General features: G+C 42.7%; 2 protein-coding genes across 2 annotated transcripts; one reads left to right on the top strand and one right to left on the bottom strand.

The window, feature by feature from the left end:
• Positions 1-530: 530 nt before the first annotated feature.
• Positions 531-1,502, bottom strand: LOC114892416 (olfactory receptor 7A10-like). Its single transcript, XM_029217295.1, has one exon. It carries the CDS (start codon positions 1,500-1,502, stop codon positions 531-533), a length of 972 nt encoding a protein of 323 aa, XP_029073128.1.
• Positions 1,503-13,660: 12,158 nt separating this feature from the next.
• Positions 13,661-22,550, top strand: LOC114892231 (zinc finger protein 883-like). Its single transcript, XM_029216885.1, has 6 exons — positions 13,661-13,724; positions 15,301-15,473; positions 18,854-18,980; positions 20,269-20,364; positions 20,555-20,634; positions 21,108-22,550. Exons 1-6 carry the CDS (start codon positions 13,661-13,663, stop codon positions 22,548-22,550), a joined length of 1,983 nt encoding a protein of 660 aa, XP_029072718.1.
• Positions 22,551-23,611: the final 1,061 nt, after the last annotated feature.

Here is a 23,611-nt window from a genome sequence, read left to right as displayed (position 1 = left end):
TAATTGACTTTGGTTAACACCTGATAATTACACATTTGATTTTACTAGAGCTTAATACAGACAAATGTCTGTACACATATATTAAACTATCTCATATATCCATATATTCCCATATATGAGATATATTCCCTATATCACTATTAAATATGTAATATTTTGCTTATTTTATAGATGTCAACTGAACTCAGAGAGTTAAGTTAGCTGATAAATGACAGGTAGTGAAACACAGGATAGAAGGATTTTTTTTTTTTTTTGCTGCTGCTGCTGCATTGCAGCCTGCAGGATCTTAGTTCCCCGACCAGGGATCGAACCTGTGTTCCCTGCAGTGGAAGCTCAGAGTCCTAACCACTGGACCTCCGGGGAATTCCCAGGATAGAAGGATTTAATACAAAGATATCTGATTTGAAAACCCATGATTAATCACGTTGCTAGGAGAACTGAATTTTGGAAGAGTCAGGAATTCTTGCATACCCAGTATTTCATTCCCTTTGACTCTTTCTAGAAGCCCACACCCAAGGCAGATGACAGAATCATGAAAAAGAAAATGTTCCAGAGATCAGTGTCCTCAAGTCTCCCTTTATGGCCATGTTCCTTAGGCTGTAGATGGAGGGGTTCACCATAGGAGTGACCACAGTGTTCATCACTGAGGCCACTGCCCTCCTCCTGGGGGAGAGAGTAGCTGCAGAACTAAGGTAAACTCCAACACAGGTCCTACAGAATAAGAAAACGACAGACAGGTGAGACCCAAAGGTGGAAAAAGCTTTATACTTCCCACCAATTGATGGGATCCTCAGGATGGACAAGACAATGCGAGTGTAAGAGAAAATTATCCCTGAGAGGGGACCGGCACCTAACAGGCTAGTCACTAGATGCATCAGGATGTCATTGATAAGAGTATCAGAACAGGCGAGTCTGAGGATCTGAGCAAGTTCATAGAAGAAGTGGGGGATTTTCAAGTCTGTGCAGAAGAACAGATGCAACACCATCAGACTGTGGAGCAAGGTGTTCATAATGCTAATGAACAAGGAGCAAAGAATCATCAGACCACAGAGACAGGGGTTCATGATGATTGCATAATACAGAGGGTGGCAGATGGCCACGTAGCGGTCATAAGCCGTGATGGTCAGAAGCAAATTGTCCATACATATGAAAACCATGAAAAAATACACCTGAATGAGGCAGCCTGCATCGGTGATGACTTTGTTCCCTGTTTGGATGTTCACCAACATCTTGGGGACTATAGTGGAGGTGAAACAGATGTCAACAAAGGACAGGTGGGAGAGGAAGAAGTGCATGGGGGTGTGGAGGTGGGAGTCTGAGCTGATGGCCAGGATGATGAGCAGATTCCCCAGCACAGTGACCAGGTACATGGACAGGAAGAGCCCAAAGAGAAGGGGCTGCAGTTCTGGATCCTCTGAGAGGCCCAGGAGGAGGAATTCTGAGACACCAGTCTGGTTTTCTGGTTCCATGTTGTCAATGAGTCTACTGGAAAATAGAGACATGACTTACCATGAAACAGACACACAGACATCACTTGTTTGAGAGAAGTCATTTAAACAATTATTCCCTTCTGGTTGCTCTACTCATTTCTTCCTTCACCAAGTAATTTTTTAATGACTTCTAAGTACCATACGTTTTGTTCTAATACTAAAAATTAAAACATTTTATTAAAAATTAAAATATTTAATTTTTTTAGGAACTATCATGCCTGCATGGCATTTAAAAATCTATGATTAGGGCTTCCCTGGTGGTGCAGCGGTTAGGAATCGCCTGCTAACGCAGGGGACACGGGTTCAAGCCCTGGTCCGGGAAGATCCCACATGCCGCAGTGACTAAGCCTGTGTGCCACAACTACTGAGCCTGTGCTCTAGAGCCTGAGAGCCACCACTAATGGGCCTGCAAGCCACAACTACTGAAGCCCATGCACCTAGAGCCCGTATCCTGCAACAAGAGAAGCCACCGCAATGAGAAGGCTGCACACTGCAAGAAAGAGTACCCCCCGCTCACTGCAACTAGAGAAATCCCATGCACAGCAGTGAAGACCCAACACAGCCAAAAATAAATAAATAAAATAAATTTATTAAATAAATAAATAAAATCCGTGATTAAATTCTCATCGTTTCTTCACATAGGGTCAAACCTGGTTGGATGACTGCACTTTCTCAGAAAATTTTAACTCTGTAGTTAACTTTATACTGAGTCTGCTCAGAATGGCAAATCTCAGGTATTGCTGGAAATTATTAGCTCAGATTCTTTACTGTCTCAATGTGAGAAATAATATCATTAATCCATTCCTTTAAATATTCTACTTTTTATGAATTGGATCAAACCACTCTATTGGAACCTGTCTATATAGAAAGAACTGTTTTGCTGCAATCTGTCATTTGCCATCAGCCTACAGTGAGGGACATTTATAAGAAAAGGTTAACTGAATCTACATCTTGTCTATTGTGGAAGTGTCATACCTGTAGGGGAAATTCCTGTCTGGCCCTTAAAACAAGAATAGCTAATGCTTTTTCTGAAAAACTGATTTAGGGAGTTCCCTGGCAGTCCAGTAGTTAGAACTCGGCGCTTTCACTGCTGTGGCCCCAGGTTCAGTCCCTGGTCAGGGAACTGAGATCCTGCAAGTCTAGAAACTCAGAAAGAGTCATTTTATAGCATATTTCTTTCAACTAGTTGTTCCTTGGTAGCTACCTTTTTGGACATGTCTATATGGCAATGGCTTTGTAATTATCCCCTACCCTCCAAGTACTCTTTCTTTTAAAAATTTATTTATTTATTTTTGACTGCGTTGGGTCTTCATTTCTGCTTGCAGGCTTTCTCTAGCTGCGGCAAGTGGCGGCTACTCTTCGTTGCGGGGCGCGAGCTTCTCATTGCAGTGACTTCTCGTTGCGGAGCACGGGCTCTAGGCGCACGGGCTTCAGTAGTTGTGGCACATGGGCTCAGTAGTTGTGGCTCGTGGGCTCTAGAGCGCAGTCTCAGTAGTTGTGGTGCATGGGCTTAGTTGCTCCGTGGCGTGTGGTATCTTCCTGGACCAGGGCTCGAACTCTTGTTACCTGCATTGGCAGGCGGATTCTTAACCACTGCGCCACCAGGGAAGCCCCTCCAAGTACTCTTGAATGCATTTAACCCTGTGCATTTTTGCAGAGCAATCTTCCTCCCAAGCGTGCCAGGGAAGGTCCAGCACATCCTTCTGGAACACTTCAATGGCATTCTACCCAATAAACCCCCAAGTCTTCACTTTGGCATTCAAGTTCTTCCAACATCTGGGCCCTGTAATAATTACACATGGGGCAAGGTACTCTCAGCAATGAATTTACCTTGTAAAACTGACACTCCATGTGGTTTCACTGAGAAAGCTTCAAGAGTGAATAATTCTAGAGCTGGTGTGCAAATACCAGCAGGACACATAATTGATGAAGATGTGTCATTTCCTGCTCTAATCAAAAGCAAATTATTCATCTCAGAATATGAGCTTTGGAAGGACACATATTTGTAACAGAAGTGAAGGGAGGATGGAATGCATAGAGTCTTGAGAGAGCAAAGGAAACAAGTGAGCATTTTTAAGCTCTGCCTTCACACTGGCTGGCATGTGGGAGGGAACTCATGAACTAGCCAAGGCTAACATCCAGACCCCTTGGCAGGATCAGAACCCAGGCAATGGTTTATGAAGCAAAGGAGGAAGGACAGGTGTCTAGTCACAAAGGAAAAGAAGTTGAGCAACGTTCAAAGGACATTTGTGTCCTTCAAATTAATAAGACATATGCATTAGATAGGAAACGTTCTGAGTACTAGGGACATAGGGAATACTCCAGAAATATTGGCTTTCATTGCCATTATTGTTTTTTATTAATAACAGAATAGTTATTGTTATATTAGTCTTTATGGAAGAGAAAATATTGAGCTTACTTAAAGATGCTCCTCTTCCCCTTTTCTGACGCACAGACTGATCTGTTTAACTGTCACAATTCCAGAAACATGAATGAAATTTCAACATTTGGAAAGTTTAAAAAGGCAAGAAAGAGATTTTGTAATTTTTCTGTTTTTCTTTTTCGTTCTTTTTTTTTTTTTTTTTAGCTTATAAACAATAGGAGTTTATTTCTCATCATTCTGGGGGCTGGAATGAAAGTCTGAGATCAGGGTGCCAGCATGTTGGGTGATGGAGGGAGGTTCGGCCTGGAGGCTAGAGACTTCTTACATCCTTACCTGGCAGAAGGGGTGAGGGATCTCTTTTATCAGACACTAATCCCATTCATGAGGGCTCTACCTTCATGACTTAAGCACCTCCCAAAGGCCCCACTTCATAATACCATCATAATTGGGGTTAGGATTTCAGCATATATATTCTGGGGGTACACAAACTTTTAGACCATAACACAAATATTGGCATAATCCTTTTCATATTTTTTCAGTGTATTTAGGTTTCCTTTCTGTTATTGATTATTTATGTTTTTTAATTTAATTTAATTTTTTATTGAAGTACAGTTGATTTACAATGTTGTGCCAATGTCTACTGAACAGCAAAGTCACCGTTATATATAATATATATGTTATATATTATATATATAATATATATATATACTTTTCACATTCTTTTCCATTATGGTTTATCATAGGATATTGAATATAGTTCTTTGTGCTATACAGTAGGACCTTGTTGTTTTCTGTTTTTCTTAAAGAAAATGTTGAAGAGCTTCTCAAAACATTAAAAATAGAATTACCATATGATCCAGCAATTCCACTTCTGGGTCTGCATCCAAAAGATCTGACAGTAAGATCTCCAAGAGCTACTTATACACCCATGTTCTTAGCAGCATTATTTACAATAACTGAAAGGTGGAAGCAGCCCATGTCTCCAGTGACAGATGAATGAATAAGCAAAATGTGGAATATACATACAGTGGAATATTATTCAGCCTTAAAAAGGAAGGGCATTCTGACACATGCTACAACATGGATGAACCTTGAGGACATGATGCTAAGTGAATAAAACCAGTCACAAAAAGAAAAATGCGGTAAGATTCCACTTATATGAAGTACTTAGAGTAGTCAAATTCATACAGAGAGTAGAAGGCAGAAGGGTGGTTGCCAGGGGCTGGGGGGATGGCAGAATGGGGAGGGGTAGTGTTTCATGAGGACAGAGTTTCAGTTTTGCAACATGAAAACTGTTCTGGAGATGGATGGTGGTGATGGTTGCACAACAATGGGATTGAATTTAATGCTACTGAACTGCATACTTAAAATAGCTTAAAGGGTACATTTTATTTGATATATTTTGTCGTGATTAAAAAAATAAATGAATTAATAAAAAATCCCGAAGGAACTCTTTCTGGTTTGCTTTACTCATGCTCCGGCCCACTGAGCTTTGAGAAATCAGTTGCCCCTCATTTCTCGAACTTCATAGATGTTCTTAGGGAACAAAACCCCACCCTCGCTTCTGTTTTATACTTCTCCCTCAGCCAGAGAATCCTGCAGATCAGGGAATATTTAACACCATTCATGGAGACTCAAATCTTACCTCCTCCTGTTCTTGGTAGGCTCACATCCAAGTCCGGCTTAGAAATAACTGGGTGAGTGCTATCTCCTGGAAGAATCCATGGCAGGAGACAGACTTAGATCCTTACCAACTCTGTCCCCTCAGTCTACTTCAGGATCTTTGGACCTTTCCAAAGAGGCAAGAAAGGACTGACTAGGCGGTTCTCCAAGTGTCTACCAATTGTTCTTAGGAATGAGGGGGAAGGAGCCATCCATAATGAGTTCCCAGGGATCAGAGGCTAAAAGGATAATGAGAATTACAGAGCTTTCAACACCCAGCCTCCATGCTCCACCTACCAGGGGACAAAATAAGGACACTGATAAGTTGGTTATTCTCAAGGAAGATAGTACTTACGATGGCACTATGGTTTTTAAACTTTAGTGTGTATCAGAATCACCCAAGTGTTTGTGAAACAGATCTCTGGGTCCTACCCTAGAGTTTCTGATTGACTAGGTCTGGGGCGGAGTCCAAGAATTTGCATTTCTAACAAGTCCCCAGGTGATGTTGATGCTGATACTGCTGGTCAGGGGGTCACACTTCAAGATTTACTGCTGTAGAAATTCCTAAAGCGTGGTGTGGAATCAGCCACATCTGGATTCAAATTCTGTATAAAGCCAAGGAGGAAAATCCTTGAACATGTTTGAGCTTTTGTTTCCCATCTGGATAATGGGAGTGAGAATGTAGGACTACCCTACGTTCCAGGAGTACATATGAAAAGGAAAAAAATAAAGCCCACAGCAGAGTATGCATTTACTGGGGCTCAGAGCAGGCCACCCCCAAATGTGCCAAAGTGTCATAATGATTATTTTGAATTAAAGTTACTTTAGGGACTTCCCTGGTGGTCCAGTGGTTAAGAGTCTACGCTCCCAATGCAGGGGGCCTGGGTTCAATCCCTGGTCAGGGAACTAAGATCCTGCAAGCCACACAGCCCAGCCAAAAAAAAAAAAACTTCACAAAAATGTCCAATGCGAGAGGGACACTTTGACCCTCCCCTCTGTCTCCTTGAAAGCAGAAAATAAATCTCCCATGTGAAAAGGTACCCTCCCTGCACCAGGAGGATGGAAAAATCCTTATCACCAGAGATAGGGAGCCCAGGGCCAAGAAGGCTATATAAACAGATCTTGTTACTTCTTCATCAATTAGCCATCCAAGCCTATTTTTCTTTGTATGGTCAACTTCTCACAAATTTATTGTTCTTTTGTCTAAAAATTATAAAAGCTGCCTGCCTTGGTCACTTCTTAGGTCCTATTTCTATGAGACTTCTGTATGTATGACTTAATTTTTGTTTCTCCTTTTAATCTGTCTTGTGTCAATTTAATTATTAGATCGCCCAGAAGAACTCAAGAAGGAGGAGGGGATATTTCCCCTTCCCAACACGTTCATTATTCATATTCTTATTATTTTAAAATTTTATTGGAGTATAGTTGATTTACAATGTTGTTTTAGTTTCAGGTGTACAGCGAAATGATTCAATTATACATGTACGTATATTCATTCTTTTTCAGATTCTTTACCCATATAGGTTATTACCTAATATTGAGTAGAGTTCCCTGTGCCATACAGTAGGTCCTTGTTGTTTACCTATTTTATATATAGTACTGTGTGTATGTTAATCTCAAGCTCCTAATTTATCCCTCCCCACCACGTTTCCCCTTTGGTAACCATAGGTTTGTTTTTGAAATCTGTGAGTCTGTTTCTGTTTTGTAAATAAATTTATTTATATCATTGAAAAAAAATAGATTCCACATATGAGTCATATCATATGGTATTTATCTTTCTCTGTCTGACTTACTTGACTTATTATGATAATTTCTAGGTCCATCCATGTTGCTGCAATTATTCATATTATTTATATTACGATTACCAGGACTTGAGGAGATCCTGACCTGATTCCTCCCTTTGAGTGGCGTGTGTTGGAGGGTTTAGGGTGGAAAGGACAGGAATGTAAAGGAGGAAGAGGAAGAGGCAGAAGAGAGAGAACATCCAGGGACAACACTTATGAGTTGTGAAGAAAGAGGACCATCTTGAAAATTCCATGAGGATCCTTAATCACAGCAAGGAGCAAGTTGTCTGGGGAGACTGACCCCCTTTCCTTGAATCTCAGTGTCTTCCTTAAAGGGTTGGATCCAAAACCAGCAGTGTGAGGATTCAACAGCACAGCTCTCCTCCTTCCCTTCCCGGGACATAAAGGGATGCATTGGAGCAGCCTGGAATTCTCAGAAATTTTTGAGAAGTATTGATTCCTTTGAGTAGTGAATTGGCCCATGCAATTTTAAGGTGAGAGAAAGGGGTCAGCGGAGCCACAAGCAATTGCAAATCTAGTGCCAAGGGACTTGGAAATAGGCCAGAAAAATCGGGAGGGCAGTTAGACAGTGATTCTCACTCTTGACCAGGCGTCAGAGTCACCTAAAGGGTTTCTTAAAACACAGGTTGCTGGGTACCACCCCAGACTTTCAGCATGTCTAGATGAAGTCTGAGAAATTGCATTTCAGAGAACTCCCCAGGTAATGCTGATATGACTGGTAGAACCTGCTGCATAATTTTTGGGGTCCCAGTGCAAAATGAAAATGTGGGACCCCATGTTGAAAAAATGTCAAGACAGTGATAGCAGAGCATTCAACCAAGAGTGGGGTCCTCTGTGGCTCTTCTGGTTGCACACCCATGAACCCAGCCCTGGCTGCTGGTCTAGGGACACATTGTGAGAACAACTGGTTTAGACTTCCTACTTAATTAACCTAGGACTACCTCCAAATAGGAATAATAATGATAACAATAATAATGTTGCCCCCTTTCCTCTAGAACTTACAAGGATTTCTGTATCTCCAGGATGGCCCCACAGGAGACCACAGGGGCTGAGTTTCTCCCCAGGATGTAGATGTTGAAGATAAATTGATGCTTGAGAATTTCAAGGAGACAGTCATGTGTGCAGTTTCTGGACAATACACATTCTCTAAGAAGCAACAAGGTAGCAAAGCTTTCTGGTTGGTTGGTGTGAGATTGTGTTGATAGGGGACACAGTATATTTACAGTTTTTCTCTGGCCCTAGGGGCCTTGTCTCCAAAGCTCCTCATTAGCCAAAGTGTTCTATCTTCACTCCAATCCTGCAGCAGAGGGAAGGAAACTACTGGCTTGCTAATTCCCTGAGCCGGGGTAAGCATGTGGCCTTTCCTTTCTCCTGCCTCTTGTACCAAAGCTCACAGTCTGGGATGATCAAGATGCCCAACAGGCTCAGTGGCCATGGCCCACGGGCCCAGCCGCTCCGCGGCACGCGGGATCCTCCCGGACCGGGGCACGAACCCGTGTCCCCTGCATCGGCAGGCGGACTCTCAACCACTGCGCCACCAGGGAAGCCCCTGGCTCTTCTTTTAAACTCAGCAAAGTTTGTTTGTTTTTCGGTGCTGGTGATATTTTCTAATACATATTAAAATACACAGTCTTTAAAATACTGTCTGCATCCCATTTTGGAAACACTAACGAGTGCATCTCTATAGCTTCTAGATTTTTTGCATCAGGAGCGCCTGCTCAGGTAGCCTCCTCTGACTCTCCCCCTCGGCCAGGGTTCTTAATTTGGGGATCTAGTCATTGACGGCACTCACCTATGACTGTACTGAGATCCAACACTCTGAAAATTATCTGATGAAAGGCCCTGTAAAATGCAACTACAAGAGAACAGTTTTTGCTCACCATGGCTTAACACAGTGCCCGACCCAAATAGGAGCTGATAAAATATTACTATGCGAGCCAGGAAATCGTGGCAACCCATGAGTTAGGTGCCATTATTATACCCATAATGGGAACCAATGATTAGAGGCAATGGTTTGTTGGGAAGTCAGGAAAAAGATCTGATTTGTAGCACTGGTCGATTTCTGAGGTGTAAATTCTCCCACCACAAATTCGAGCTCTCAGTCATTGAAGGCAGAGTTGGGAAGAGCTGTATGATCAGCTCTGCAGTGTGGACTTTCAGTGCACCACTGAGAGGAATTCTCTATTCTTCAAACTCCCCAAGCTTTATTCATGCCTCAAGGCTTTTATATAAGCATTTCAGGCATTTCTCTCCTTTGAAATGTCCTCTCCCAGATCTTCCTACAGTTGGCCTTTGTAATTCAGATTGTCAAATTAAAAAAAAAAAAAAAAGAAAAATGCCACTTCGAATGTCAGTAAGGAATGACTTTATTAAGAGGGACTATTGCAGCAGGCAGAAACGCCTATTGTTAGCCAGAATCTTTTCAGAGAGGGTATGTAGGAACAAAGCTTTAATACGCGGAGGCCAGTGGCTGGAGAGGGAAGGAGGGACTCATTAAAAACTGCTTTGTGGGCGGGGCTGGGATGATAGTGGGGGTGAAGGTGAGCGGGGTGTGGGGGTAAAGTGCAGGATATCAGAGGAGTGGGGAAGTGTCTTGAAACTTAACAAAGTGCTTTAAATAATTGCAACAACAGGAAAAGAGGAGGCAGGAGATGTTTGTTGTCAGGCACGTGGAGGAGGGGTGGGGATCTGGGACTGACGCAGAGCTAAAAAGTTATAGGGCTGGAAGTTCTCACAAATAAACTGTCTCGCTCTCTTAAGTCCATCCAGCCTCGGTTATGTCAAGCAACGTTTTAATCAGCCTTGTCAAGGTCTCCGCTGGAACATCAGCTCCCTAAAGAGTGCCTGTGTTCAACTACTACTAGTCATTCAGGTACCCCATTACCATTTACTTTTCTTCTAGCATTTGCCATTTGCTTTTTCTTTCTTTCTTCCTTTTTTTTTTTTGGCCGTACGCGGGCCTCTCACTGCTGTGGCCTCTCCCGTTGCGGAGCACAGGCTCCGGACGCGCAGGCCCAGCGGCCATGGCTCACGGGCCCAGCCGCTCCGCGGCATGTGGGATCCTCCCGGACCGGGACACGAACCCGTGTCCCCTGCATCGGCAGGCGGACTCTCAGCCACTGCGCCACCAGGGAAGCCCTCTTTTTTGTTTTTAATATTTATTTATTTGGCTGCGCCGGATCTTCGTTGCCACGTGCGGGATCTTCCTCGAGGCATGTGGGATCTAGTTTCCTGACCAGGGATGCAACCTGGGCTCCCTGCATTGGAAGCGTGGAGTCTTAGCCACTGGACCACCAGGGAAGTCCCGTCATTTGCTTTCTTCCTTATTTGATTTTTCTGTGTATATGTTGTGTTATTTTACATTCCTGGTATTTAGAATAGTGCATGGTATACAGTAAGTACTCAATAAACATCAATTCAATGAATGAATAATTACCCTGTAAAAATACGCAACGATTTAGACTTCCGTAGGCAGCGAACCACTCTATTGATACCGCTGAATACAGTCGACCCTGGGGGTCGGTAGATCCGCGATTGGCTGAATCCGCAGATGCGGGACCCGCTGAATGGGAGGGCAGAATGTAATACTACACCATGTTACATAAGGGACTTGAACATCTTTGGCTTTTGGTATGCGTGGGGCGGTGGTCCTGGAACCAATCCTCCGCAGATACTGAGGGACGACTGAACTTGTATCTTTACTTGTACAATTAAAAGGAACTAGTGTAAACAGGGTGTGTATGCTTTGGTTCAACAATAATCCTATATAAATCAGTAACACTGAGCCTGTTACTGTTTGGGCTAGATGACTGTGTAAATCTAGTCAGGGAGAATAGGGTGTGTCTTTTAAGCCTTTAGTCCTTTCAGTTGTCATAGTTATCATAGATAAAAGTCAGTGACCTTGTGCATTTCTCCAGACTGAAAGCTTGCTGTAGCTGAGAAGTATGTGGACATCAGCCTGGCCCAAGCTCTTACCTCGCTGACTGGATTTCTGTGTCTTTCGGTGAGTAACGAATAAGAGCTTGTGGCAGGGGCTCCCCACTGCCCTTCACTTTGTAAGGTAATTTTTACCCTGCAGAACATTTTCTCTTGACTGTGGGCATCCAGGTGCATTTGAGATTGAGGTATCTTGTGAAATGAAAATTTTCAGTTATTTATGTTGGGTAAGCGTCGACTGAAAAAAGTGCACAACGTGTGAGTTGTGAGTTAGGTTTTATTTGGGGTAAAATGAGGACTATAGCCTAGGAGACAGCCTCTCAGATAGCTCTGAGGAACTGGTCCCATAAAGGTAAGGGGGAGGTCAGTATACATGTGATTTGGGTGAAAGGGGACACGTGCAATGAAGCACACATGTTGGCAGAGGGTTGCTACTAGTCATGAGGAACAGATGTCTCTGTCAATGATTTTAGTCCTTTTCTAGATATAAGAAGATGCAAGGAATTGGTCTCATAAAATCTTCTCCTGAAGAATATCTAACTGTCTGAAGACCTGTTCTGCCTGTTTTTCCCAGAGCACAGAGCGCTCATTCCTCAGCTCTGCCCCGAACTCCTTTCAGGGTGTATTGAAGGTCAGCCACTGCAGTGGCTAGTTACTTCATCCTTGTAGAGGCAGACTGCAGTTTTTCATCCACAAAGGCTTTGTTCACAGGGTGTCAGGATGGGCAATTTATTACCTTTTAATTATGAGTGCTACTATTAAGGTCAGCTTTGTTCTTTTCAAGCGAGCTCAGCTAACCTGACAACCCCCAACGCTTGAAAGTCAAGACATTCTTTAAAAAGTGATGCAAATTTCATTAAGGTACTACCTGAAATGAGAGTTCAATTGACTTTGTATGGAATGAGTTTTACTTCGTGCTGTGTTAATTAAATATTTGTTTTTTCCCAAACCATATAAAACATAATAAAAGCCAATTTTCATCAACTTTTAAGTGCAAGTAATTTGGCTATAAAAGAGTATTCTCTTACAGAATTTGATGCTTCCTTTACTTAAATAGAATTCACATTATTTTAAAAACTCACTAACAAGCTTCTTGTTTTTTTTTTTTTTTTTTGCGGTACGCGGGCCTCTCACTGTTGTGACCTCTTCCGTTGTGGAGCACAGTCTCCGAATGCGCAGGCTCAGCGGCCATGGCTCACGGGCCCAGCCGCTCCGCGGCATGTGGGATCTTCCTGGACCAGGGTACGAACCCGTGTCCCCTGCATCGGCAGGCGGACTCTCAACCACTGCGCCACCAGGGAAGCCCAAGCTTCTTGTTTTTATCATGTATTACATATATTTTAGTGATTATCATTTATTATTTATTTTTAAAAATTTATTATTATTTTTTTGGCTGCGTTGGGTCTTCGTGGCGGTGTGCAGGCTTCTCATTGTGGTGGCTTCTCTTGTTGCAGAGCCGGGCTCTAAGTGCACAGGCTCAGTAGTTGTGGCGCACGGGCTTAGTTGCTCTGCCGCACGTGGGATCTTCCTGGACCAGTGCTTGAACCTGTGTCCCCTGCATTGGCAGGCGGACTCTTAACCACTGCGCCACCAGGGAAGTCCCCTATTCTTATAATTTAGTGTGTGCACACTGAAAAATTCCCCGGGTGAGTTTTTGTCTCCTGTCAGTGGTCCACAAATATTTATTACATGTCTGCATCGAGCCTGTTCCTGTTTGCTCAGGCCCAAGGGTACAACGGCAAACAAAATTTATAAGGGTTAGGTCCCCTGGAGTTTACAGTCCAACCATCAAGCCTGCTTGTAAATGATAGCTGGTTTTGAGTTATTTTATTTTTTAAATTATTGTTTGGCCCTGCCCACGGCATGTGGGATCGTAGTTCCCTGACCAGGGGTGGAATCCATGCCCCCTGCATTGGGAGCAGAGAGTGTTAACCATTGGGCCACCAGAGAAATCCCTGAGTTATTTTAAATGGGAGCACGTCAATGGAGGACTCAGTCTAAGGGCTCATAAAGCCTCTTGGAAGAAAAAAAGTTATTGAAGCCAAAATCCACAGTCTTAGAAATGACTAGGATACAGACAGGCAGTGGGCTAGGCTGTGATGGGGCCAGGAATGGGGAGAACATTTTAGCAGGAGGACTCTGCACATGTAAAATCCCTGAAGCAGCTAAAATCCCTGGATTGTACCAGGATGTGAGCAAGACAGGACATGGCTGAAAAAAGAAGCAAGAGAGGAGGAAAGTGAACTAGACTGCAAGAGTCTCAGCCACATGACTCGTAATCGGGAAAGCAAGTTCAGGGTTTAATTTAATTTAATGCTGGTGGGAAGCCATTGTGAGCCGGGGCATCAACAGTTAGATTTGTCTTTAGCAGAGCTAGCTGCACCATGAGGATGCTGGGTGAGGATGGAGTACAGAGGACAAGCTTGACTGGTGGAGAAGAGATTAAGGGTTAGTAGTAGGATTTAGGAATGAGTGATGGTAATCTAGACTCTTGGTAGCTACAAAGTAGAACAAAGTGATGATTTGGGGGGATAGGTTGAAGGTGGAATCCATACTCATTCATTTCTGCACCCAGAATGCTGTACACTTTACGATGTGGCTAGTGATGTGCTAGTGACTGGGTATAGGGTTTTAATAAGAAAAAGCCATTCTCTTGGACATTATAATCTAGTGGAAGAGAAAATATAAGTAAGCAAAGAACTAAATATATAATTACAAATTCTGAGGGCTACATAGGGAGACTCAGACAATAAGATTGGCTTTATATTAAATATGGGGCTCACAATAAAGGTGATTCTGAGGAAATGACATTTAAATGGACAGAAAAATGACAAAGGAAAAATTATCCATGTGTGGCAGGGAACGGGGAAGAATTTAATAGTTGAGATTTTCTCTGGAGAGAGCACCATTGAAATGATTGGAGTTGGGTGGAGAGAGGGTGTGGCTTGGATTAGTCTGTCAGTTTCTGCTGTGGGGTAGGGTGAAGTCTACAAAGGAATAGTTTTAGGTTTCAGGTGATTGCTGCCTTTGGGGGATGGGGGAGGAAGTGTGCCCATATTTTAAAATTTCAATGGCTGTTGTGGGCTGAGGGGAGAGGAGTCAAGGATTCTGTGGGTTTTAATTGAATCCAGCCCACAGGAGGGGAGAAGTGCTTATCAAATAATTAATCTTCAGTTTTAATTAATTACAGCTGTGGGGTGGGGTAAAGGGTGTGATACCTGCGATGCCTTCTGCCTGCTCTGAATACCTAGAGCATTAGTACTCCTTACGGAGAGCGCAGAGGCTTGAAGGGAAAAGTTTTGGGCAAGAGATAAGTTGAGTCTGATAAGCTTCATCCAAAGTGCCTGCAAAACGTTTAGATGGCCATAGTTGAAAAGGCAGCAGGATACATGGGTCTTAAGCTCAGATTTGAGTTCTCAAACTGGAGATTTGGGTGTTATGAGCATAGAGATGGAATTTATTTATTTTTAATATTTATTTGGTTGCACCGGGTCTTAGTTGCGGCACCTGGGCTCCTTAGTTGTGGCAGACGAACTCTTAGTTGTGGCATGCATGTGGGATCTAGTTCCCTGACCAGGGAATCTAACCCGGGCCCTCTGCATTGGCAGCGGAGTCTTCCGCTGCGCCACCAGGGAAGTCCCGAGATGGAATTTAATTTCAAGGGAATGCATAGATGTGGAATACACAGAATAAGGTGAGAGATAAGGGCCAGGACTGAGCCTTGAGGACAGTCAACAGTGGGAGAGGAGCTGGCCAATGAGCCTGAAAGACAGTGGCCAGAGAAATAAGATTCTGTAAGGAACGGCACCAAAAATGGAGGAGAGCTTAAACAAGCTTTATTTGGGAACGCTCCCGGGCGAGGTTCACTGGTCCGAGAGAAAGGGGCCAGAGAAGTCGCGCCTGGGTGCGGGCGCGAACAAAATTTATGGGGGTGGACGCAGGGGAGACGCTTGCTGTGTGAAGCAGCCCCCTTTTTCGGTAATCTTTTGGATGTTGTGGCAATGTCGGGTGTCGGTTGCGTCAGCTTCAGAGCCGTTGGTTCCGCCCCTCGGGGAGCGGGCGGTTGCATCAGCCTCAGAGCCATTGGTTCCGCCCCTCGGGGAGCGGTTGGTTGCGTCAGCCTCGGAGCCGTTGGTTCCGCTCCTCGGGGAGCGGGAAGACCCGGGCCGAGTGGAAAGTCCCGGGCTGATGCCGCTCGTGGGTCCGGCTGCATTAATCACCCTGGCGGGGGTTCCGTCTGATTCCCTGGGCCCTTCCCCGGACCTGCTGGCCTTACAGATGCCAACCAGGAGATTATGGTAACAAAAGCCCCGAACAGAGGCTGATTTATAGAAGAAAGTAGTGATAGAATTTTTCTGATGAACGAACTAAGTCAAAGACAGAATGGCATTCACTGGATTAATCCTCTTAAATCCTTGGCAGTCTTGGCAGAGCAGTGTCAGTGAGGTGGTGGTGAGACAGAAACCAGTTTGGAGTGTAATTAAGGGAGGTGAGGAAATGGGGAGAATGAGAGGGTGGACCAGTCTTTCCAGAAGCTGGATGGAGAAAAGGAAGAGGAACTGAGCAGTAACTGTAGGGCTAAGTGGGACCCAAAGGCATGAATTTGTTTCAAGATGGGAGATTTTTAATTTTTTTCAGATGAACAAGAACATTTATTTACAAAGAAGAGATGCAAGGCAATATGTATTAGAAAATACAAGGCAATATTTAGAAGATGTAAGAATATGCAATCACTTAAGATAACTCTCAAACTTTAGAAAAATTACAAAGGAAAAAGGAAAAAAAATGAGTATGGAAAATACCTGTCTCCAAGGCCATGCACTTTCTCTTCATTTTTTTTTTAACATTCTTTTTTTTTTTAATCTTTTCCATTATGGTTTATCATAGGATATTGAAGACAGTTCTCTGTGCTATACAGTAGGACTTTGTTGTAAGATGGGACATCTTTGATTATGTTTCAATGTTAGAAGTATGAGTGCAGTGGAGTAGAAGTTGATGGTGATGGAAAAGAGCAAAGGAATAATTAATAAAGCAAGCTTTCTGAGAAGGTAGCAAGGGATTAGACCAGTGGTTCTTAAAGGGGACATTTTGCCCTCTAGGGGACATTTGGCAATATCCCTTTCACAACTAGAGGGGATACTACTGGATAGAGATGTAGTATCTGGATAGGGATGCTACTAAGCATCCTACAATGATAGGATGGTACCCCCATAACAAGTATCCAGCTCAGAATGTGCCAAAGGTGGGAAACATGACATAGCAAAGTAGCAGATACTGACTTTAGATAAGAAGGCAGACATACCTTGTTTGCAAAGTGAAAGAAACCATGATGCTGTGGAACTACTTCTGTACTAGTGGCAAGAAAATGAGGAATCCTTCTTTCATTGTTAGAGTTTCTCTGCAAAGTAAGATGTAAGATCATTTGTTATTGAAGAGATAAGGTTGAGACCGTATGAGATTCAAAATCTTGGAGGAATTGTGAAAAGGTCTTTGGATAACTAGGAGGTTAAATTGCCTGTTGGGCTTTTCCTTTAGTGTTGAAGCCCCATTTAGAGTATGTGGACTCACATTTTTAGTGCTTCCCGTATAACTTATTGGATAGGAATTACCCAGGCAGGATAGACAGATGGTTGGAATTATCTAAGGCAGGTGTTATGATTCCTCAGAGAGGAATTTGAGGTTTTAGAAAATGTATTATTGAAGTGATGGGCCATGGCATTTCATATGTAGTGCCAAGGAAATGAGGATTATAAATAGCAATATGGTGGAAGTATGGATGGCTTGGAAGCTTCTTTGAGGTAGGAAAGCAGATGCAATACAGGCAAAAAAGTGAACAAGATGGAAGTATACCTACTGTGTTCAGAAAGTGGGATGTCTGACTTTTTGCCTTCGTAGAGAGCAAGAGTCTCAGGTGATGATAAATTTAAGGTGTTTGGTTGAGGTGTGGAAGCCATGGACGTTTGCTAGTTTATGCCCAAGAACATGGAATCATCTTGAATCAGAGCAGGGATGGGAGTTAAAATGAAGAATGGGAGTCAGGTGACAGTGACTTTAATGGGTCAGGTCTATATGTTGGTGCTAATTCAGGGGAGAAGCCAGTGAAGTGCCTCAGTGGAGATGGAATTTTTGATAAGTGGTGGGTAATGTGGTTTCATAATGTGGAGAATGTACATTAGGAATGGAGAAGGTCAAGAATACCCACTATATTGCTTTGAGGTTGTACATGGCATGCAAAACAATGACCCAGGATCACAGACAGCTTGAATCTGAAAGGAACACATATTGGATGCATGGTGATGTAACTGTCCTAAGTGCAAAGGAGAAATAGAAAGCTTGTGAATTCTCTTGTTAGTATTTCTTTATTTCAGAGCCCTGCCTGGAGTGGATCATAGAAGCAGTAAGAGGAGCATCCTTGTTCTCCTGGTTGCTGTCTGATCATATTTACTACTTACAGACTTGCAGAATGGCAGCCCCACATCTGTCCACTATATGTGGTGAGTTCCTAGGGTAGATTCACTTTACCAGGATTAAGTGGGCACAGAATAAGGGAGTTGAGTAGCCACAGAGGACTGGGAAGAAGGGGCTGAAATGAAAGGAGGTGGGTATGGAGCTCTATGAACACTTGGTGCCCCAGAATTTGCTCATGTCGGATTCAGTGCCCTTTGGGATTTTAGAGGAAGGGCATATGTGCATGTGGGGAGAGGGAAGAAAATTTCGGGGTGGCACCTCCTTATCCCATCCATTTGTTTTATAAAGCTGGGAAAGGTAACAACTCAACCTTTCTGACTTTCAACTTCCCTTGCTAGGAAAATTGAGACTATGTATGTGCCTAGAAACTCATGTCACCCTCTCCTCTAGCTCTGCCTGTCCTAGACCCTTCCTGTGCCCATGAGAGGATCACAGAGATGGAAAACTTCCACTCTGGGTTACAAGTGAGTCATAATTTTTTTTCTTTCTCCTAAAATACATTCCTGTCCCCTGGGGTGAATGCATCTCCTTCCAGTACTCTGGAACCTCATAACCCATCCTGCATTTTGAAACTTCTGATGGTGGTTAAGGGGCTTCCAAAAAAAAATTCTTCTACTACCTTACTACTTACAGGTTTTTTTCAGGCATCTCTCCTGCTTAGTGCTGCTAGTAAAAGAAGTAAAATGTAAAAGAAGGATATAAAACTGTCTGAGCCTCAAAAATGTATGGCCACTCTGTGGGAAATAATTTTTTCATTTAGGAAGTATTTCTCTCATTCTTGCAACGTGTTCAGGTCTCTGATTAACCCTGCAGATAGAAGAGAGTATGATTATGAAAGCTTTCAGACTAGGAGTGGAGAGATACATTTCATCATGTGTTAGAGAGGCCTTAAATTCTTGAGGCTGGTTGAAATTCCTTAAGGCGTGAGCATGAATAGAGAAGGAAAGATTCTGAGAACTGAATCCTGGGTTAAATGAAGAGCCCTCATCAGAATCTTGAATTTACTGTGAAACAGGTCTTTCATTTCCAGTGCTATTGTGCATGATCCTCTCCCCAGGAACATTGGTGGGGTTGGTGGCTGGTTGAGACAGAATGTGTTGTCATTTTAGAACTCAATAACCTTTGAGGATGTGGCCATGGACTTCACCCAGGAGGAGTGGGCATTGCTGAATTCATCTCAGAGAAAACTGTACAGAGATGTGATGCTAGAGAACTATAGAAACTTGGTTTCACTGGGTAAGATTAACAGAATCCCTTGATTTATTTACTGAATTTGAGCATGGATTTCTTGGGTGAGTAAGACCCAATCAACTTGTGATACAGACTATAGGAGTTTTTTTTGTAGGCTTTTACTTTTAAGAAAAATTGCCATATTGAGACATAATTCACATACCATAATTTACTCATTTGAAGTGTACAAAACAATGGTTTTTTTTTCTAGTATATTCATATAGCTGTGCAATCGTCACCACTGTCTAATTCCATAACATTTTTGTTGCTCCACCTACAGGGTGTTTCATTCCTCCCTGCCTGCAGCCCCTGGCAACAACTAATCTACTTTCCTTTTCTACAGGTTTCCCTATTCAGCATTTCATATTAATGGAATCATACCAAATGTGGTCTTTTGTGACTTATTTTTTCACTTAGCATAATGTTTTCAAGGTTCATCCTTGTTGTAGCATATGTCAGTACTTATATCCTATTCATTGCTGAATAATATTCTCTTGCATAGATATACAACATTTTGTTTATCCATTCATCAGTTGATGGACATTTGGCTTTTGACACTTGCTGTTATGAATAATGCTGCTACAAACACTCACATACAAGTTTTTGTGTGGACATACGTTGTCCCTTATCTTGGGTATATGCTTAAGAGTAAAATTGCTGGGTCATTTGGTAACTTTATACTTAACATTTTGAGGAACTGCCAAACTGTTTTCCAAACTGGCTGTATCATTTTACATTCCCTTCAGCAATGTATGCAAGTTCCAAATTCTCCACATTCTTACCAACACTTATTTCCTGTCTTTTTTTTTTTTTTTGCGGTACGCGGGCCTCTCACTGTTGTGGCCTCCCGTTGCGGAGCACAGGCTCTGGACGCGCAGGCTCCAGACGCGCAGGCTTGGCGGCCATGGCTCACGGGCCCAGCCGCTCCGCGGCGTGTGGGATCTTCCCAGACCGGGGCACGAACCCGTGTCCCCTGCATTGGCAGGCGGACTCTCAACCACTGCGCCACCAGGGAAGCCCGGGTTGGGAATATTCTTAAATTAAAATGTCACAGATCCTGCTCTCTTACCAAGGTTCAGTAATTTCTCTTGGAAAGACAATTTTTCATTTATGGAAAGTTGATCTCTGAAATGCTTTACTTTTGCTTTCTCTGTTAGAATTTTGTCATTTTGCTGCTTATAAAGTCACAACTGCCTATCTTCAGAACCTCAAAGAACAAGTTGTTGTCACAGTTTGATGGTAGTTTTTGTTGTATACTGCATGGTCCTCTCATATGTATCTTTCCCCATAATAGGACATCAACTCAGCAAGCCTCCTCTCATCACCCAGATGGAGCAGGAAGATGAAATGGAGATAGCAGAGAGAAGAATTCACCAAGACACCTGTTCGGGTGCGCACCAGGCATATATGAATGTCTTACCTACAAGATCTGTTCCCTGTGCTAAACATCCTACCATTTTATACTCTAGGAACTTGAGGTTATGTTTCCCATTTGTTTCAGATTGGGTTGGGGCATTACCTGCTTTTTGTCAGCATATTGTCACCATGTCTTTTCCAAAACTTTTTCCCACTTTGTTCAGATGAGCTGATTCTCCTTAAAACCAAACAACAGCAGCAAAAACAAGGTATTTTGGAGAAATATACGCTCAATGGCAAGAAGGTAAGAGTCACATGGGGTAATTTCTTGTCCTCACATTAGAAGTCCAGAATTCTCTAAGATAGAAAAGGACTAGAGGGTAATATGAGTGATATCACACTCATTTCACCAACAGAAAGCAGAAGATTCTCTAAGTATTCATTTGAAGGAAACTCATAACTTAGTTCCAAAAATGGTTACAGAGTATCCCCAAGGTAAATAATTGCATAATGGAATTAGTTGTTAAATGTTTAAGATACCCACTCTAAGGCAATTTTATCTTAAATCTGTTGAAGAGACTCCAGGGAAGCCATTTGGTAGAGCCATCAGCTTATTCAAGCTGATAAACTCAGTCAGAAACTGCATATGCACTAAGAAAACGTGAAACTCTCATGCTAATAAAGTGCTCATGAGATGTATCAGAATTTATGTCGGGGGAGATTCTCGGTCATGAACATGATAAATCCTGTGATTGTAACTCATATTTTAATCAATAGGAACAAACTCTTGGAGGCAGTCCCATTCAATGCAGTGAAACTGTTGAAGCCTTGAGTGTGAAATTTAACATTACTCAGAATAAAATTTACCCTAGCAAGAAACCCCATCGATACCTTGACTCTGCAAAAGCCCTTAGAGATTCTTCACGTCTTAAGCCATCTGAGGGAATTCTTCCTCGGGAAAAATCTTATGAATGTAAAAAGGACGAGAATGCCTTCCTCAGGAGTTCTAACTTAGCTGGGCACAAGAGACAACATACAGAAGAGACATCCCATGAACGCAGTGACTTGGGGAAAGTCGTAAATTCAATCTCACACCTTAAGAAGGATGAAAAAACTCACTCTAGAGAGAAACCTTTTGCGTGTAATCAGTGTGGTAAAGTATTACAGAGCCATTCATCCATTAAGTTGCACATGAGAATCCACACTGGAGAAAAACCGTTTAAGTGTGATCAGTGTGGGAAAGCCTACAGCTCAAGCTCTTACCTTACGCGTCACAAGAGAATTCATACCGGGGAGAAGCCCTATGAGTGCCGTGACTGTGGAAAAACCTTCCGAGATAGCTCACTTCTCAGACAACACTCAGGGACTCATTCAGGAGAAAAACCCTACAAATGTGATCAATGCACCAAAACCTTCAGTAGAAGCTATAGGCTTGCCATACACCAGATAACACATACTGGAGAGAAACCCTATACGTGCAATGACTGTGGGAAGACTTTCAGTATTCTCCCATATTTTAAAAGACATGAGAGAATCCACACTGGAGAGAAATCCATTGAATGTAGCCATTGTGGTAAAGCCCTGAGTAGTAAGTCATCTCTTAAGGTACACCTGCGGATACATACTGGAGAGAAACCTTTCAAGTGTGATCAATGTGGGAAGGCTTTTAGGCTGAGCTCCAACCTTATCACGCACAAGAAAATTCATACTGGAGAGAAACCCTGTAAGTGCAATGACTGTGGGAAGGCTTTCAGGGATCGTTCATGTCTTAAAGAACATGTGAGAATTCACACTGGAGAAAAACCCTTTACATGTAATCAGTGTGGAAAAGACTTCAGAGTGAAATCTTTCCTTATTTTGCACAAGAAAATTCACATGAAAATGAAACATGAATGTAAGGAATGTGGGAAAACCTTCCGTGGTCTCTTATCTTACAGGAGGCATATGAAAATCCATACCAGGGACAAGAAACCTTTTAAGTGCAGTGAGTGTGGAAAAGCTTTTAGCAGGCATGTGTCCCTTACAGTACACATGAGAACTCACACTGGAGAGAAACCCTATGAGTGTAATCATTGTGGAAAATCCTTTAGTGTAAAGTGTAATCTCAATGTGCACAAAAGAATACATACTAAAGAAAAACCCTATAAATGCAATGTCTGTGGGCAAGGTTTCAGTAAATCCTTACCCCTTCGGCGTCATGAGAGAACTCATGCTCAATAAATCCCCTTTTAATGACATCCATGTAAAGTAGCTTTCAGTGAACTCTCAATCTTTAAGGCATACAACCAAATGCTAAGTGAAAAGAACTGGTTGTGAAGAATGTGAGAAAGCCTCTAAGTAATGCATATATGGAAGAAACCTAAGTTATGCAATGACTGTGAGAAATCCTTTATTCATTCATTATCCCTTAGAAGATATGTGATAACGCTGAAGGGAAAATGTTTTAATATCTTCAAGACTTGTTACTTGGGCTTCCCTGGTGGCGCAGTGGTTGAGAGTCCGCCTGCCGATGCAGGGGTCACAGGTTCGTGCCCCAGTCCGGGAAGATCCCACATGCCGCAGAGCAGCTGGGCCCGTGAGCCATGGCCACTGAGCCTGCGCGTCCGGAGCCTGTGCTCCGCAGCGGGAGAGGCCACAACAGTGAGAGGCCCAAATACCGCCAAAAAAAAAAAGACTTGTTACTTGAGAAAAATAAACACCTAATGTTTTAAGCCAACATGTTTTCCATGTGTTTGTTCCTTTGTTTTGTGTGTGTGGTGGTGGTAGGGAGGTTTTTTGTTTTTCTTTTTTCACTCCTAATTGACTAGTCACTAATCAAGAGTCCACAGATGGTCAGTTTTTAAAAATAAAGTTTTATATATGGTAACAAAAGTGAAAAATTATTTGGTACAGGGATGTATGTTTAATAGAAGTTTACCTATTGGATAAAGCTCTTAAGTTGTGCTTACAAATCATCTGTGTACCTCTATATTTCATGTGTCCTAACCTACCATTGCCTGCACAAAGTCTGTAATGAACCTTCCCATGAAGATTGCAGATGGTGAAATTCTCCTTGGAATTCTGAACTTTTTCCAACACATTTTGTTTACATTTAACATGTAGAAGAATGTACAATTGCATGAATTTTTACAAGGTAGAACACTTCTATATTAACTACTGTACACTCTGGTTAAGATATAGAATATTAGGGCTTCCCTGGTGGCGCAGTGGTTGAGAGTCCGCCTGCTGATGCAGGGGACACGGGTTCGTGCCCCGGTCCAGGAAGATCCCACATGCCGCAG

This window comes from Monodon monoceros, unplaced genomic scaffold (assembly GCF_005190385.1).
Source record: "Monodon monoceros isolate NGI ecotype Baffin Bay Population unplaced genomic scaffold, NGI_Narwhal_1 Super_Scaffold_12, whole genome shotgun sequence".
Lineage (NCBI taxonomy): Eukaryota > Metazoa > Chordata > Mammalia > Artiodactyla > Monodontidae > Monodon > Monodon monoceros.
This window is presented reverse-complemented; position numbering and strand designations above follow the sequence as displayed.

Excerpts from the sequence above, each read along its gene's own strand:
- LOC114892231 (XM_029216885.1), top strand. The coding sequence starts at position 13,661 with ATGAGGATGCTGGGTGAGGATGGAGTACAGAGGACAAGCTTGACTGGT. Across the intron at positions 15,474-18,853 it reads GTCCCGGGCTGATGCCGCTC|AACTCAATAACCTTTGAGGA; the intron begins GTGGGTCCGGCT and ends TTGTCATTTTAG. Across the intron at positions 20,365-20,554 it reads TCACCAAGACACCTGTTCGG|ATGAGCTGATTCTCCTTAAA; the intron begins GTGCGCACCAGG and ends CACTTTGTTCAG.
- LOC114892416 (XM_029217295.1), bottom strand. The coding sequence starts at position 1,502 with ATGTCTCTATTTTCCAGTAGACTCATTGACAACATGGAACCAGAAAAC.